The sequence below is a fragment of the Dendropsophus ebraccatus genome, chromosome 15, assembly GCF_027789765.1.
Source record: "Dendropsophus ebraccatus isolate aDenEbr1 chromosome 15, aDenEbr1.pat, whole genome shotgun sequence".
NCBI classification, from domain to species: domain Eukaryota; kingdom Metazoa; phylum Chordata; class Amphibia; order Anura; family Hylidae; genus Dendropsophus; species Dendropsophus ebraccatus.
This window is the reverse complement of record NC_091468.1, coordinates 8906660-8924833: the sequence shown is the minus strand read 5'-3', so window position 1 is coordinate 8924833 and position 18174 is coordinate 8906660. Positions and strand designations below refer to the sequence as shown.

Here is an 18174-nt window from a genome sequence, read left to right as displayed (position 1 = left end):
AAAGCCAGCCGTGTAGCACAGCTGATACCCGCATTACGTAGCAGAGCAGAGCCAGCCGTGTAGCAGAGCAGATACCCGCACTACGTAGCATTGGGCCATCAGATATTGTACGTCTAGGTTTACTCTGTGTTATCATCCAGTCTGTTGTTATAAGTACAAACCTATGGGAATGGTAATTTCCCTTTAGAATAAAGCACCATGTATATACAGTATGACAATGTAAAGAACACAAGGCAATTGAATTGTTAGATTTTTATTGATTGGTCCCAACAAAAAAAAAAAAGATTTCTAAAATTTTGTACAAAAATGTTCTTCTATTTATCTCTGATGGTTAAAAACAGTTATGTGATTCATTGTTGGATCAGAGTCTTTGATTTTACCCCAGAACAGTGACCTGAGAGCAGAGACCCTCCAAAGCCTGAAGACCCCCAGGACAGTGGACCTCAACCTGTGGCCATGCTGGGAGTTGTATCAGAGAGCCACAGGTGGGAGCCCGTATCCTCCAGTATATAAGACACCATAGAGGAAGCATCACCCCATCAGCCGTGACGCCCCGACATCTAGTGAGGACACGTTTCGGATCACATTTTGGGCACCAGAGCTTGTTTGACAGATTCCGGTACCCGAGAGGCGTAGTAGTCGTAGTTGCGCAGAGCCGCCAGAACCCCGACCGAGTTCATGTGTTTCACAGTTTTGTGGTATTCGTATGTGTTGCCGCAGATATCGGTGAGTTTACCTAGGAAAGAGAAGGGTATAATATAGGTGAGAGCCTGGGAGTTATCATAGGGCAGCCCTGGGGTCCATTCAGAGGAGCGTCATGGATTCAGAAATTTCACCCTTACTACACTATTAGGCTATGTTCCACAACGTATGGAGAACGGCCATTCCGTGACCCGGCCGGGTCATGGAACGGCCGGTCTCTGCACGGATCATCCCAGCCGGAACTTAGGCACCGGTCGGATGATCTTTCGGCCGCAGGGTTCTGATGCGGGCGCATCAGCGTGCGCCCGCATCAGAACCTCCCATAGCACACAGTGAAGCGAGCGGCCGGAGCCGCTCGCTTTACTGTGTGAACTGACAGGGTTTCCTACGGCAGCAATTCACTGAATTGCAGCCGCAGAAAACTGACATGTCAGGTATTTGCGGCCCCGTGCAGGATCCCGGCAGGAGCGTATACGATATGTGTACGCTCCAGCCGGGATCCCATAGAACAATAGGTAATGTTCACCCGTGGAAAGTACGGCCGTCGTAGTGTGAACATCAGCTGACCAGGACGTTCTGATACATCCGCACAACACATTGTGTAATAGGAGATGTGCTGACGACAGCTGATTACAGTAAAGGACAGTGAGATTGATCCACCAAGGAGGGCCAGGGATGGGAGGGGGAGAGAGGTGGTGTAACAACAGGGTTAGGGATGGGAGGAGGAGAGAGGAGGTGTTACAGCAGGGTCAGGGATGAGAGGGGGAGAGAGGAGGTGTTACAGCAGGGTCAGGGATGAGAGGGGGAGAGAGGAGGTGTTACAGCAAGGTCAGGGATGGGAGGGGGAGAGAGGTGGTGTAACAGCAGGGTTAGGGATGGGAGGGGGGGAGAGGAGGTGTTACAGCAAGATCAGGGATGGGAGGAGGAGAGAGGAGGTGTTACAGCAGGGTCAGGGATGAGAGGGGGAGAGAGGAGGTGTTACAGCAAGGTCAGGGATGGGAGGAGGAGAGAGGAGGTGTTACAGCAAGGTCAGGGATGGGAGGAGGAGAGAGGAGGTGTATACTTTTGTGCAACAGCGCTAGAACATAGGAGATCAGGAACGGCTTATAGCCCTGCAGTGCCCAACACAAACAGTGGTGGCAGCAGAGGGGGCAGTGGCAGCCGCTTTTACTAGTGCTACGCAATGAAAATACATACAGATATAAAAAACTACACTTTTATTTTAATAGTTATATTACAAAATAATATAACTTTATTAAAGCAATCTATTAGCAAAGAAAAAGACCTGTTTTATATTACATCTACTGTTGATTTAGAATGTGAAAGCTATAACAGGGACCCTTTACAACAAAAATAGCAGGGAATGCAATACTAATCATGTTCTCAGATAAATAAAAAAAAAAAAAAAATTATATATATTATATATATATATAATATCAAGAACTTGCAGCACTTCCAAAATAGTGAAAAAACTGGTGGTTTATTTGGTGTAGCAAATAACAAGAAAATCAGCAACTTTTCAGTCTCATCTTGAGACCTTTCTCAAGCACAATAGTCAGTGACTCATATCCTTTTATATACTTAGTGCAATACAAAACAGGTGAATAATCACAGTGCAATCATGTGACTCAAAATACAAGTGTTGTGAAAAAGTTACAAAGTAAGGTTCCGATCAGGAACAATGTGTAGTTACAAAATATATACAAAGTACATTTCGTGTAGTGATGTACATACAGCCTGTTATAAATGTTACAATATAATAGATCGGCGGGGCCAGCTTCCACTCACCACTGCTCAAGGTAGAAAAAAGGCACACTGCAGACGTCTCCATGCTTGTTCGCCCTCATAACTAGTAGTTTGTAAACAATACCATCCCGCATGCGCGGATCCGTAGGTGTGTGTCAACTTGCCTACGTCATTGTAAAAGAAAGCTTCAAAAATGTACCAGAACTACAGATACCACCCCTGATGTCCTACAGAAGGAGTAAAAACCTAAGGGACAGTTTGGTTAAGGGGGAAGTGACTAAAAAAGAAATAGGCAGTGGACAAAAATTTCTTATGGTGAAGAACAAGGGATCATTCCCTTGTAGACCGTGCGTTAGTTGCACATACATGGACAAAGGGACTAACTTTAAACATCCTTCCACTGGTAAAATATAGAACATCAATTTTTACCTTACATGTACATCTAGTTGGATAATTTATGTCTTATGGTGTCCATGTAAATTGTTGTATGTTGGAGAAACAACCCGAGACATGAGAACTAGATTGAATCAACATAGGTATTCAAATAGAACTAAAAGGGAAGACCTGCCAGTGTCCAAACATTTTTTGATCCAGGGACACTGTGAAAGGGACCTTAAATTTAAAATTCTGGATCATGTACCACCCCTCAGAAGAGGAGGTGACCGAACTACATTGCTCAAAAAACGTGAACTTATGTGGATCCATAGGCTAGATACACTGCAACCAAAGGGGTTGAATGTAGAGTTTGTTATTACTACTAAAATGTACAGTTGAGTTTTGTAGGGTAGTGGTTTGTCCGAAAACTCATGCAGGTCTTTGTCTTGTTCAGCTCTGTATATTATAGTTACTTATATCCTTTCTCTTTTTCTTTTTTGTAGATTCCTTTTGAAACGGCGAGGGAAGCTTCCCATTAATCACTGCTCGGCTTTACTGCTGCTGTCTGTTCTCCATACACTGCCCGGACTCTATGACTGCACAGTCTTTTTTGGACGTATTCACACTGAATGTACTATGTGGCATACCAGTATGTGCTGGGACAGTGGGTCAGATGAGGGAAAATCTACAGAGGGGTTTGGGTGACTATCTGGGGGTCCCGTGGTCCACATTGTGGGTCCCGGTTTGACTCCTAGGTTCATGATTGGAGAGTAGTTCCGCTGTGCGGGAATACTTTCCTCTCTACCGGACGGCCCCACTACACTGGAATGAGTTCCTATTCCCGTACGTCTACAAACCCATTTACAGCGCCTATTTTTTTGTGTGCCGTGTACAGCCAGTATTCAGACCTGATTCAGCCAACACCTGCGTTTTCCAGGATCCGAGTGACCATGGACTCACTAAACATTCTTGATATCTATACAAGTGTGAGTTTAGGTAGAGGCCGTAAGAACTTTCATGGTCTGATATCAAGTATCCTCTTGACTGTAGCGACATTGTGTATGTTTCTTTTACAATGACGTAGGCAAGTTGACACACACCTACGGACCCGCGCATGCGGGATGGTATTGTTTACAAACTACTAGTTATGAGGGCGAACAAGCATGGAGACGTCTGCAGTGTGCCTTTTTTCTACCTTGAGCAGTGGTGAGTGGAAGCTGGCCCCGCCGATCTATTATATTGTAACATTTATAACAGGCTGTATGTACATCACTACACGAAATGTACTTTGTATATATTTTGTAACTACACATTGTTCCCGATCGGAACCTTACTTTGTAACTTTTTCACAACACTTGTATTTTCAGTCACATGATTGCACTGTGATTATTCACCTGTTTTGTATTGCACTAAGTATATAAAAGGATATGAGTCACTGACTATTGTGCTTGAGAAAGGTCTCGAGATGAGACTGAAAAGTTGCTGATTTTCTTGTTATTTGCTACACCAAATAAACCACCAGTTTTTTCACTATTTTGGAAGTGCTGCAAGTTCTTGATATTATTTGAAGAGGAGACGTAGATCCAGTTTCCATTGCTGGCACTCCGAGCACTATTTTCTGTGAGTGCACTCCGCTCTGCTGTTATATATATATATATATATATATATATATATATATATATATATATATATATATATATATATTAATTATATCTTTATAAGTGAATTGACATGATGGATCTATGATTTGCCGCTATTGTTTAATAAATGTAATTGATATGTCAGCGGTGCAGGCCCCTTCACTGACTGTCACATGTATGACCGATATGAGAAGGTGAGGGACATGCTGTACGTTGCTCCTCAGCAGGAGATGAGAGGAGGTATAGGATACCAGGATGAGTAGGATTAGGATATGGCCGGGGTCACCTCTTTCTTACCTCCCACCGCGTGCAGGATCGCCTCTGGAGCGCACGTGTCCCACTTTTTGCAGCCAGGACTGGCGAACACATAGGCGGAGGCCTGCCCTTCTATCAGCTGGATGATCTGTAACACATATCATAGTCACTGTAATGGATACGGCCTCTACAGCCTTATTTACACGTGCCGTCCATGGAAGCCTGGTAGTGGGGTTATGCATACATTCTCCAGTAAGACATAAGAATCCTATCAACTCATATACCCTTATACAGTGTATAACAATGGGTTTTAGGTTATGTTCACACTACATAAAAGTATGGCCGTTGTTGCGGTGGAACAATGCCTTACTTTCAACGGGATCCCGGCTGGAGCGTATACACATCGTACACGCTCCGTCCGGGATCCCATACGGCCGCTCGCTTCACTGTGCGCTATGGGAAGCTCTGATGCGGGCGTGCGCTGATGCGCCCACATCAGAGCTCTGCGGCCGGGAAGATCATCCGGCCAGTACTTAAGTACCGGCTGGGATGATCCGGGCAGAGACTTGCCGTTCCGTGACCTGGCCGGGTCACGGAACGGCCGGTCTCTTACGTAGTGTGAACATAGACTTAAAGGGGAACAGCTGATATGCTGACGTGTCCCTATTGCACAAGTGACGCAGAGGAGGAAGGTATGTATGTCTCTTATCTTCTTCCTCTGCGCAGTTTCGGTGCTGTTAGTCATGTGCTCCACAGACCGGAGTACCGTTAGGAGCACTGCCCTTGATGGTGGTCTCTTTGGGTTATAGACAGAGCCCCTCTGCACAAAGTATAGTCCTCACCTTATTCCCAGCACCCCCCACTCGCACTACTTTATCAGGGTTGATGGCGGCGATGCAGTCATTCACCAGCTTGCTGCTGTGTGAGCGGGTGGTAGTGACGATGTGCTGGCCCTCAGGGACTTCCTTCAGCTGAAATCCAAAAGCTCCAACACCCAGGACGCCCCAGATTGTCCTTCCCAGGACGGCGTTGTCTCCAGCCTGAAATCATACAGCATAGGATGAAACCAGAGTACAAGATAGCAGGGACGACCAGGAGCTACGTAATGCTGACGGTCTAGGCTTGCTGTAGTGCTGAATGATGAGGTATTTAAGTAAACCATGCAAAACTACAATTCCCATCATGCCTGGACAGCCAAAGTGAGTGTGACCTGTGCAGGGGTCATTTCACAGGGAGGGGGAGGCTGAGCTCCTATTGTCTCCTCCATCTACCTGTACCACCTTTCACTGTAATGCTGTGCAGATCACTTTCCAACAGCCTCCTCCTTATCATCACAAACAGAACAGGAAGTCTCACCTCAGTTTTAGGCCTAGTGGTCAGAATGGAAACTGCAAGATTTTAGGATTTCTTTTAAGCTATACATATTAAAATGGAAAATTATAAAAATAATATATATATAATAAAAATAATAAATGACCTGGTAGTTATAGTAGGGCTGGTTGATCACACCGGCGATCGCTTTTCCTTCATAGGCGATTCCAATGAGAACAGTAACATGATCCAGGAGACCTGCAGACAGGGGGGCATCAGGTCACTGTTATTATAGACCAAGATAATGTATTATAATCAGTGCAGGGTGGTGGGAAAGGTGGATATAAATGAAGCCTCTAAGGGCTCTATTCCACGGGACGATTATCGTTCAGATTATCGTTAAATCGTTCGAATCTAAGCGATAATCGTTCGGTTGAATAGCAGTTAACGATTAACGACTGAACGAGAAATCGTTTTATCGTTTAATAAGACCTGGACCTATTTTTATTGTTGCTCGTTCGCAAATCGTTCGCATTGAATAAGATGTCGTTTGGTCGTTCACAGTAGTGACAAGCGCAATAGTGACGACAAGACGACCGCAAGAACGATCACAAGTAACGATTATCTTTCCATGTAAATGGGCGAATGATTTCAGGTCTTTCGCAATAGCGGTTGTTTGGATCGTTTATCATTAACAATTATGCGAACGATAATGGTCCCGTGGAATAGGGCCCTTAGTCTTAGCCCTCCAGCTATTGCAGAACTACAACTCCCATCACACCCTGGCAGTCAGGACCTGGTGGGAGTTGTAATTTTTCTTTCTTGCTTAATGTTTCCATTCACTGACAATAAAGAAAAGTTTTGGAAATTGTAAAGAGTTAAATCTAAAGCAATTTAAAGTGTACCTGTCATGAATTTGTTTTTTAAGAAATCAAGCAGTTTTGCAATATACTTTCTTTGTTTTATTCTCCTTTAGTTTTCTATGTTTACATGGCAGTTTAGCAAAATAAAAAAAATAAAAAAGATTTGTAATATACTTCTATTACAAAATTTCCAGTCTTCAAGTACTTATCAGCTGCTGAATGTCCTGCAGGAAGTGGTGTATTCTCTCCAGTCTGACACAGTGCTCTCTGCTGCCACCTCTGTCCATGTCAGGAACTGTCCGGAGCAGGAGAGGTTTTCTATAGTGATTTGCTACTGCTCTGGACAGTTCCTGACATGGACAGAGGTGGCAGCAGAGAGCACTGTGTCAGACTGGAGAGAATATACCACTTTCTGCAGGACATTCAGCAGCTGATAAGTACTGGAAGACTGGAAATTTTGTAATAGACGTAAATTACAAATCTCTGGCACTTTCTGGCACCTGTTGATTTGAAAGGATTTTTTTTTTCTAAACTTCTGCTTTAAATCAACGTTACGTATGACCACTAGGTGTCTCCCTTCCCTGCGCATGTGTACAGCTACTATGCGTCAACATTCAGTAGCAGAGAATCCTGGGGGTGCTTGCATTGTATGGTTAGCTCTCCTGTCACACAACACAAAAACCTCTGTAACCACATAGTGACATTATACTCACTGAAGAGCATTGTCTCCTGCTAAGCTGCAGAGCTGATAATATGATTACCAAAAGTTAATAATATAATTAGCCTAAGGTAACTGATCTACAACCTGCATGATGGACAGGCGTCTTTCCTTGTGCGAGGACGGGGACTTCCTGTGTTTGGTCTCTTTTTCTGAACAGAGAAAAGACCAAATATCGTCCTGGAGCCCAGTGTGGCCGTATGGATAACATTCATGTATACATAGCTAACTTATATAAAATAAAGTGAGTATATAGCAAAACTGCTTGTAATCACATCCCCTGGTGGTTTCTTTAAAAAAAAAAAAATTGTAAGGCTGCAAAATGTGGTATTATGAAATGATTTATCTTTATACACAGAAAACTCCTGAAGTGAAGTAGTATCTGACCTTCTGTATATTCCTTAGTGCCATCAAGAGGGTCGACCCAGACCACCAACTGGAAGAGACACAGAACGGGATCAGCAACTCAACCTCCATCAGGAACTCTGATGTGTATATATATATATATATATATATATATATATATGTGTATAGTGGGGGTTACCTCTTCTTCTCTGATGCTGTTGTACTGTGATGGGAACGTGGCCCTCAGGATCTCCTCTGACAGTCCCGTCTCGATCAGTTCCTCGGGTATTTCTTCAGATGGTAAATCCTGTACAGTGAGGAGAAAAGCTTCTATGGATTTCAGGGATTTGTAACACTTTCTACAAGCAGGATGCAATGCTCAAGTCTGCGCAAGGACGTGCAAGGACACCATGTCCACTAGGTGGCACCAGAGAGCAACTTCTCTTCCATCTAGACTCAAGGACGGCTACCTCAGAATATTCTTTTCCAGTGGAGCATTGCATGGCCTATATGACTCCACATTCCTCGTAGTGCTCTTCTTAAAGGGGTATTTCAAAAAAATAAAAAATAAGCTTGTCCTGTATCCACATGGGTCTCACCTCTTCTCCTATGATGGTTAATTTTGGAAACCTCCTTGCCAGGGAGGCGCAGATACTTTGCTGGGCCAGGCGATCAGCTGCCGTCTGCAGATCATTGGCTCCGGTCTGGAACACATAACGCATCGATTTATTCAGACATTAGACCCCTCACCCCCTCTATGTTACTTATCTTGTATTGATCCTAAAGGTTGTCATACAACTTCAATAACTGACGGCTGACCGATCGATTGTTCAGTCGTCACTTATCTCTCCTGCTGCCGCCCGTCCTCCACGTATATAGGAACATTAGGCGTGGCCGAGTGTCCCTGTGAGGAGGGGTAAGCTGCTGTGAGAGCGCTCTGGATACGGCTTATCTCTCCCAGAACAAAGGGGTCGGGCATTTATTTTCCATCCCGCCTGACTACTGTGTTTGAGGCCTTACAACTCAAAGGACAAAGAAGGATGGGGCATGTCGGGTGCTATATCATTATCCCAGGGAGATAAGTGCCCACTAGAGGAGTCTGGCAGCAGCTTTTTCCCCTCTGCCTATCAAGAACACATGGATGCTCAGCTGAGCTAAGCGTGCATATGTAGTATCAGGAGAGATTGCTATTAGCAGTATGGGCATCAACTTGATATCCATGTGAGTTAGGCTATGTTCAGACTACGTATGAGTCCGGCCGTAGTTCGTACGCAGCCATACATGTGCGGCTGAAAGTATGGCCATGGGAAAAATAGACATGCGGCCGGATTGCGAACATGCATACGAACCGCGAACATACGCCCGCAGTACAGTTCTGCTTCCCTAGCTTGTTTCGAAGCGATCTGAGGCAGGTCATTTACTTGGAAATCTTCGCCCAGACCAGTAAAACTCACAGAACCTTTGGATCGAAAAATCAAGTTCAATTTGGGACCGCATGGAAATCCACGGCCGTGAGTTGGAACATTTCCGTCCTCAAACAATGGTCTTTCATGCAATGGTCTTTTCATGGCGCCGTATACGATCCGGCCATAAGCTCATACGTAGTGTGCATTGTGCGGCCGTATATCGTATACTTTCAAGCAAACGCATCAACCTCAAAACTACGTGCGTATATTCGCGGTTCTCACTATGGCCGGAAAGATACGTTGTGTGAACATAGCCTAATAGTGCGTTTACACAGACAGATTTATCTGACAGATCTTTGAAGCCAAAGCCAGGAACATATAAACAGCTATAAACAGGGATCAGGTCATAAAGGAAAGACTGGGATCTATCCTTCTAGGCTTCCAAAATCTGTCAGATAAATCTGTCTTTGTAAACACACCATTGGGGCCCATTTACACAGAAAGATTATCTGACAGATTATCTGCCAAAGATTTGAAGCCAAAGCCAGAAACAGACTATAAACACAGATCGGGCCATAAAGGATAGCATGAGATTTGGCTTCAGATCTTTGGCAGATAAACTGTCAGATAATCTTTTTGTGTAAATGGACCCTTAGGGCCCTATTCCACGGGACGATTATCGTTCAGAGTATCGTTAAGTCGTTCGAATCTAAACGATAATCATTTGTTTGAACAGTTAACGATTAACGACCAAACGAGAAAACGATGATCGTTTAATAAGACCTGGACCGATTTTTATCGTTGCTCGTTCGCAAATCGTTCACATTGAATAACATGTAGTTCGGTCGTTTGCAGTAGTGACGAACGCAATAGCGACGACAAGACGACCGCAAGTAACGATCATCGTTCCCTGTAAATGGGTAAATTTCAGGTCTTTCGCAATAGCGGTCGTTTGAATCGTTTATCATTAACGATAATTGTCCCGTGGAATAGGGCCCTTAGGCAAGCTTAAGGGTCCTTTTACACAGACAGATTATGTGACTAATCACAGATTATGTGAAACAGACTATAAGCAGAACAGGTCATAAAGGAAAGACTGAGATTTCTCCTCCTTTCAAATCCATTCCTGGCTTTGGCTTCAAAAATCAGTCCGTGTAAAAGGACCCTTAGAGTTCCCCAAATTAAAAGGGATCAGAAAACAGTGCCACAACTATCCTCAGGTTGTATGTGGTATTGCAGCTGATTTCTATTAACTTCAGCAGAATACAGCTGGAACACCATACACAAACTGCGGACAGGAGAGGCGCTGTTTCTGAAAGATAGTTTCTTAATTCAGGGCAAACAACAGTGATCTATGCAGTCATTCCACCCAGGCTGATTACTATGGCCCCTACCTCCATGCCAGCTTAGGCTGTCAGTCCAGGGTTACTGAGCTCATCCCCCTGCCCAGTGCTGACCCCTGGAGGCTAGCATGTTGCATTGTACATAGACGGATATGCAAGTATTCCATCACCGCCAACACATCCTGTATAATAAACCACAGTCACCTTCTCGATGATACCCAGATCTCCGCCACTCATGACGCTTCTAACGATCGTCCCGGCTCTGTCAGCGACAGAGTGTGCGGAGGCCACCAACCGGGCTAGTAAGATCGGAGCTGAAGACATTGTGAACGCTGGTGGAGAGATACAGAGAAAACTATGGATATGGACTGTAATATATAATAAAACCACATGATTGCCGCTGTATGCGCCTGGCCATGTAGCAGGTGCATTAAACGGGTTTTGTAATTTACTGCTATATAAAAAAACTCCAGTCTTCCAGTACTTATCAGCTGCTGCATGTCCTGCAGGAAGTTGTGTATTCTCTCCAGTCTGACACAGTGCTCTCTGCTGCCACCTCTGCCCATGTCAGGAACTGTCCAGAGCAGGAGAGGTTTTCTATGAGGATTTGCTGCTGCTCTGGACAGTTCCTGACATAGACAGAGGTGGCAGCAGAGAGAACTGTGTCAGACTGGAAAGAATACACCACTTCCTGCAGGACATACAGCAGCTGATAAGTACTGCAAGACTTGAAGTAAATTACAAATCCATATAACTTTGTGACACCAGTTGATTTGAAAGAAAAATATTTTCGCTGGAGTTCCCCTTTAAAAACAAGAACAGCGTGAAAATCCAAAATCAAACATTTGGATTTCAGCATGCCACAATCTCAAGGAGATAAGCCGCTGTTGGAGTTGTCTGGCAGCAGTTCACTTTCCTGTCCAATTCAGAATACATGCATGGTTGTCCGGGCTGAGTGTGCATGTGTGTTAGGGGGGACCAGGAGACATATCTTGTCCGTTGTATGTATGGCCTGCTTTACATTCCGGCACCCTGAAGGTTACTGACACCCATGGACGGTAATCCGCCGGCCGCATTGTTTGCCGTCACCTTTACTCCCGCTAGTGAGGAGACCTGAGTCACGGACGGTGCGATTAAGGCAGCGAACACAAAGGAAAAGTGTAAGGGACGTGATAATGCTTTTATTTGTATAGCGCACACAGATTCCGCAGCACTTTACATAGTTTGGCCAATTATTGCTCCCTGTCCCCCTTAGGGCTGACAATCTAAATTCACCTGTTCTAAATTCTAAATTCATCCATCTGTATGTTTTGGGTGTGGGAGGAAACCCAGGCAAACACGGAGAGAACATACAAACTCTTTGCCCTCAGTGGGATTTGAACCCAGGACCCCAGCACTGCAAGGCTACACTGCTAACCACTGAGCCAACATAGAAGTATGAGCAAAGCCGGAACTGGTGTTCCTCACACAGGCTAGGGTCACGCTGTGTAAAAAAGGGCGGCCGTCTTTCATAACAACAGCTGGCACTGCGCAAATAACGTCCGTTATTTAAAAAAATAATAGATGTTATTTGTGAAATGATGGCCGTTGTTATTAAAGGGGTTATCCAGCGCTGCAAAAACATGGCCACTTTCCCCCTACTGTTGTCTCCAGTTTGGGTGCAGGTTTTGAAACTCGGTTCCATTGAAGTAAATGGAGCTTAATTGCAAACCGCACCTGAACTGCAGGCAACAGTAGGGGGAAAAGTGGCCATGTTTTTGTAGCGCTGGATAATCCCTTTAAGCTCCATTACTTCAATGGAACTGAGTTTGAAGCCCCACCCAATCTGGAGAAAAGAAACGGGGAAAGTGGCCATGTTTTTGTAGCGCTGGATAACCCCTTTAAAGGAGAACTCCGGCAAAAATCTTTTTTTCCAAATAAACTGGTTTCAGAAAGTTATAAAGATTTGTAATTTGCTTCTGCTTAAAAATCTCCAGTCTTCCATTACTTATCAGCTGCTGTATGCCCTGCAGGAAGTGGTGTATTCTTTCCAGTCTGATACAGTGCTCTCTGCTGCCACCTCTGTCCATGTCAGGAACTGTCCAGAGCAGCAGAGGTTTTCTATTGGGATTTGCTGCTGCTCTGGACAGTTCCTGACATGGACAGAGGTGGCAGCAGAGAGCACTGTGTCAGGCTGGGGAGAATACACCACTTCCTGCAGGACATACAGGAGCTGATAAGTACTGGAAGAATGGAAATTTTTAAATAGAACTAAATTACAAATCTATATAACCAGTTGATTTGAAAGAAAAATATTTTCGCCGGAGTTCCCCTTTAAAGACAGACGTCATTTTCACATATTGTAAACCTAGCCATATACTGCAACTAAAAACTACAGAAACATATAGAGGTTGTACATATGTGCCGGGGAGATGTATCTGATCCTCGGATTTCTGTATCCTGGAATCTCCCAGACCACAGGTGTCAATCCTGCGAGCGTCAGGCTCTTGCAAAACTACTACTCCCATCATCAAAGCTTTGGCTGTCCAGACATGATGGGAATTGTAGTTATGCAACAGCTGGAGGGTCCCAGTATCTTATTTACCATGTCTGTGCTGGAGACCCTAAGCCACCCATAGGGAACCTTCCCTCTCCAGCTGATGCAAAACTACAACTCCCATCATGCCTGGACAGCCAAAGCTAAAGCTTTGGCTGTCCAGGCATGATGGGAGTTGTAGTTTTGTAACAGCTGGAGAGGAAAGGTTCCCCATCCCTGCCCTAAGCTAACAGAAGTCCAGGGGGGCTTGATGACTTCACCCCAGAGATGATGGGGGTCCCAGCTCCCCGACCTTTCCTGATGCTGATAATAAGTTATAATGTATCTGTATCTATATCCTATGATGCACACAGGGCAGGATGTGTAACCTGTAGGACACATTAGACACCTGCACATGTTGGATTTTGTCCCCTAAACCCAATAAACCTCCATAAGAGGCCACCTACCTGCACGGCGGAGGCTGCACACAGCGGAGACTGTCAGTAAGTGCAGAGGTCTGCAGAACATCTCACACACAGCTATCTACTTCCTATGTCAGCAGGGCTCCTCCTGGGTCCTAGAGGCATCAGATTTGCTGAGTCACACGTTCACAAGTCGGATGATTCCTATGTGCTGATATAATCATATTATAGACAATTATAGCAGCATTCCTGTATATATATATATATATATATATATATATATATATATATATAGAGAGAGAGAGAGAGAGAGAGAGAGAGAGAGTGAGTGTACAAAACAAAGTCACAATTAAAGGGGAACTCCGGTGAAACTTTAATTCTTACAATTACATCGTTTGGTCCCAGAAAGTTACATAGATTTGTAATTTACTTCTATTTAAAAATCTCCAGTGTTCCTGTACGTATCAGCTACTGTATGTCCTGCGGAAGTGGTGTATTTTGTCCAGTCCCATTATGTTAAAGGGGTACTCTTGCGATAATGTTTTTTCTGTCAAATCAACTGGTGTCAGAGAGTTAGATAGATTTGTAATTTACTTTGGTTTAAAAATCTCCAGATTTCCAGTACTTATCAGCCCCTGTATGTCATGCAGAAAGTGGTGTATTCTCTCCAGTCTGACACAGCGCTCTCTGCTGTCATCTCTGTCCATAGAAAACCTCTCCTTCTCTGGACAGTTCCTGACATGGACAGAGGGGGCAGCAGAGAGCACTGTGTCACACTGGAGAGAATACACCACTTCCTGCAGGACGTACAGCAGCTGATAAGTTCTGGAAGACTTGAGATTTTTTAATAGAAGTAAATTACAAATCTCTATAACCTTCCGACACCAGGTGATTTGTAAAAAAAAAAACTATTTCATCGGCATACCCCTTTAAATCTAAATCTGTACAGTGTCCTCTTCTGCCAGGTTGTAAAGCGATGGTCTCCAACTTGTACTTGAAAGACTACAACACCCATCATGCTCGGAGAGCCCTCAGCCGTCAGAGCATGATGGTGCTGTGGTTTTTGCACCAGCTGGAGAGACAGAGGTCCTGTATACACACTGTGCACAGAATTGTATACAACCATTTTATGGTTATAGTGATACTGGTCACACAGAGATACAGGAACACAGAGAATTGTCATGGAGTAGTGTGGGAAAGCTGGGTGACCACCCATATAGGGGGGTAGAATGGCCGCCATATTGGCTGCCTCCAGATTGTGATACTCCCATCCCGCTGCATCGAGGCCTAAAGCCTATAGAGACCAATGCACCAACTGGGGGGTGCACTTTAATGCCCATAGACTAGAATGGGGCCAATATTATGCAAAGTTGCAGGCAGGTTGCAGTCAGGTGGTCGGTGCCGGCAATGGAACTCACATGCAACTTAGACTTTGGGCGACCGTTGTGTTGCATTTAATTATGACAAGAAGTGATTTTGATGTCATGTGACCCCAGTCTACATCTACAGTCTGCAATATAAGTCTATGGGAAGGTCGGTTTGCTTGTGAGGTCGCACTTCTATGCCAGGCTATTAGAGTGCGTGCAAATAAGTACACAGCAATGTAAAAATCGCATGCAACTTTTTGTTCTGAAATTGGTTTTATATAAGGACCCGGGTTGCTGTATAGACTGGAGGTATAAAAAACATAATAATAACAACTCTACATACAGAGGAGAGGTGCTGTATAGTATATGATATGGTCAGATATATAATAATACCGCTACATACAGAGGAGAGGTGCTGTATAGTATATGATATGGTCAGATATATAATAATACCGCTACATACAGAGGAGAGGTGCTGTATAGTATATAATATGGTCAGACATATAATAATAGAGCTATATACAGAGGAGAGATGCTGTATAGTATATAATATGGTCAGACATATAATAATAGAGCTATATACAGAGGAGAGGTGCTGTATAGTATATGATATGGTCAGACATATAATAATAGAGCTATATACAGAGGAGAGATGCTGTATAGTATATGATATGGTCAGATATATAATAATACCGCTATATACAGAGGAGAGATGCTGTATAGTATATAATATAGTCAGACATATAATAATACCGCTATATACAGAGGAGAGATGCTGTATAGTATATAATATGGTCAGACATATAATAATAGAGCTATATACAGAGGAGAGATGCTGTATAGTATATAATATGGTCAGATATATAATAATACCACTATATACAGAGGAGAGATGCTGTATAGTATATAATATGGTCAGATATATAATAATACCACTACATACAGAGGAGAGATGCTGTATAGTATATAATATGGTCAGATATATAATAATACCGCTATATACAGAGGAGAGATGCTGTATAATATATGATATGGTCAGATATATAATAATACCGCTATATACAGAGGAGAGGTGCTGTATAGTATATAATATATACAGAGGAGAGGTGCTGTATAGTATATAATATGGTCAGACATATAGTAATAGAGCTATATACAGAGGAGAGGTGCTGTATAGTATATATAATATGGTCAGATATATAATAATACCGCTATATACAGAGGAGAGGTGCTGTATAGTATATGATATGGTCAGATATATAATAATACCGCTACATACAGAGGAGAGATGCTGTATAGTATATAATATGGTCAGATATATAATAATAGAGCTATATACAGAGGAGAGATGCTGTATAGTATATAATATGGTCAGATATATAATAATAGAGCTATATACAGAGGAGAGATGCTGTATAGTATATAATATGGTCAGACACAGGACAATACCGCTACATACAGAGATGGCCGGAGCCGGAGGACTCCTCAATGACAGGGCTCGCAGAACGCGCTGCACAAGTTTGGTCCTCGGCGACCGCCGTCCCTGTCACCTCTCCGCTCGCCGTAGTTGCTGTCAGGACCATGTTGACCGTTCTCCGCAGCCGGGTGCCCCGTGCCCGCTGCCTGTGGAGGGTGAGAGCCGCCTCCGGGCTGAGCAGCAGCCATGAGAGCCCCGGGGAGAGGAACAAGTACCGGGACACCGTGCTGCTGCCTCACACCGACTTCCCCATCCGCCGGAGCCCCGAGGATACCGTCAGCACCGAGCTGCGACTGCAGGAGGTCAGGGGGAGAGGGCAGGGGCCACAGAGGGTGAAGGCAGGGACCACAGAGAGAGGGGGAGAGGACAGGGACCACGGGGACAGAAGCCATAGGGGAAGAGGACAAGGACAGTAGGTGAGGGCAGGGGCCACAGAGACAGGGGGTGGTGAGGTCAAGGGGCCACATTGGGAGAGGAGGCAGGAGGTGAGGACAGAGGGTGAGAGCAGGGGCCACAGGCACAGAGAGTGAAGGCAAGGGCCATGAGATGAGGGCAGGGGCCAAAGGGACGGGGGGTGAGGGCAGGGGCCAAAGGGCCATGAGATGAGGGCAGGGGCCAAAGGGACGGGGGGTGAGGGCAGGGGCCAAAGGGACAGGGGGTGAGGGCAGGGGCCAAAGGGACAGGGGGTGAGGGCAGGGGCCAAAGGGACAGGGGGCGAGGGCAGGGGCCAAAGGGACAGGGGGTGAGGGCAGGGGCCAAAGGGACAGGGGGTGAGGGCAGGGGGCAGGGGGTGAGGGCAGGGGCCAAAGGGACAGGGGGTGAGGGCAGGGGGCGAGGGCAGGGGCCAAAGGGACAGGGGGCGAGGGCAGAGGCCAAAGGGACAGGGGGCGAGGGCAGGGGCCAAAGGGACAGGGGGCGAGGGCAGGGGCCAAAGGGACAGGGGGTGAGGGCAGGGGCCAAAGGGACAGGGGGTGAGGGCAGGGGGCAGGGGGTGAGGGCAGGGGCCAAAGGGACAGGGGGTGAGGGCAGGGGCCAAAGGGACAGGGGGTGAGGGCAGGGGCCAAAGGGACAGGGGGTGAGGGCAGGGGCCAAAGGGACAGGGGCCAAAGGGACAGGGGGTGAGGGCAGGGGCCAAAGGGACAGGGGGTGAGGGCAGGGGCCAAAGGGACAGGGGGTGAGGGCAGGGGCCAAAGGGACGGGGGGAGGGCAGAGGCCACAGGGGCAGAAGGTAAGGACTGGGGCCACATGGATAGGGGGAGAGGGTGGAGACAGGGGTCACAAAAGCAAACACAGGGTAATGAAAGCAGGGGCCACAGAGACCAGGACAGCTGAGCCATCAGGGATGGTGTCAGGAGGTGTGTGTGTGTGTGGGGGGGGGGGGGGTGCAGGGGTTGTTGTCAGGGATTTGGGTTCAGGAACAAAGCTTAGGGAGCACATTAGTATGGGGATCTCAGGAGCCACAGGAACAAGGGGGTCTCTTGAGCTTCTGGGCTGGGGAGAACTTGGGGGCTGTTGGCACAGGTGAGATCTTGGGGGGGGGAGGGGGGTCAGGAGAATTAAAGGGACACTGAGATGTGAGGGTTTCAGGGAACGCTGCGATGGGAGCTACTGTATCTCAGGTAGGAACTAGGGGATATCTGGGAGGGGGGTTATGGGACATAGGCACAGGACAAGCTCAGGGCCACAGGA

At 45.7% G+C, this 18174-nt stretch overlaps 2 protein-coding genes across 2 annotated transcripts in view; one reads left to right on the top strand and one right to left on the bottom strand.

Annotated features, from left to right (window-relative positions):
• Positions 1–237: 237 nt before the first annotated feature.
• On the bottom strand, positions 238–16589 carry BPNT1 (3'(2'), 5'-bisphosphate nucleotidase 1). Its single transcript, XM_069955597.1, has 10 exons — positions 16468–16589; positions 13687–13852; positions 10909–11036; positions 8555–8659; positions 8155–8262; positions 7998–8046; positions 6196–6287; positions 5561–5758; positions 4761–4866; positions 238–736 (listed from the first exon to the last, which is right to left on the bottom strand). Exons 2-10 carry the CDS (start codon positions 13745–13747, stop codon positions 582–584), a joined length of 1002 nt encoding a protein of 333 aa, XP_069811698.1. The 5' UTR covers positions 13748–13852; positions 16468–16589; the 3' UTR covers positions 238–581.
• The window catches only part of IARS2 (isoleucyl-tRNA synthetase 2, mitochondrial), a 48905-nt gene continuing 47277 nt past the window's right edge, over positions 16547–18174 (top strand). Inside the window, exon 1 of the mRNA XM_069955596.1 lies at positions 16547–16787. Coding sequence (XP_069811697.1) covers positions 16590–16787 — 198 coding nt within the window. The 5' untranslated portion in view covers positions 16547–16589. The remainder of the gene's footprint in view (positions 16788–18174) is intronic.

Bases quoted from the DNA above. Each gene is read 5' to 3' on its own strand.
- BPNT1 (XM_069955597.1), bottom strand. From the start codon at position 13,747: ATGTTCTGCAGACCTCTGCACTTACTGACAGTCTCCGCTGTGTGCAGC. The intron at 8,263-8,554 runs GTGAGACCCATG...CTCACTGTACAG, and splicing joins TAACCATCATAGGAGAAGAG to GATTTACCATCTGAAGAAAT. The intron at 8,047-8,154 runs GTAACCCCCACT...TGTCTCTTCCAG, and splicing joins ACAGCATCAGAGAAGAAGAG to TTGGTGGTCTGGGTCGACCC.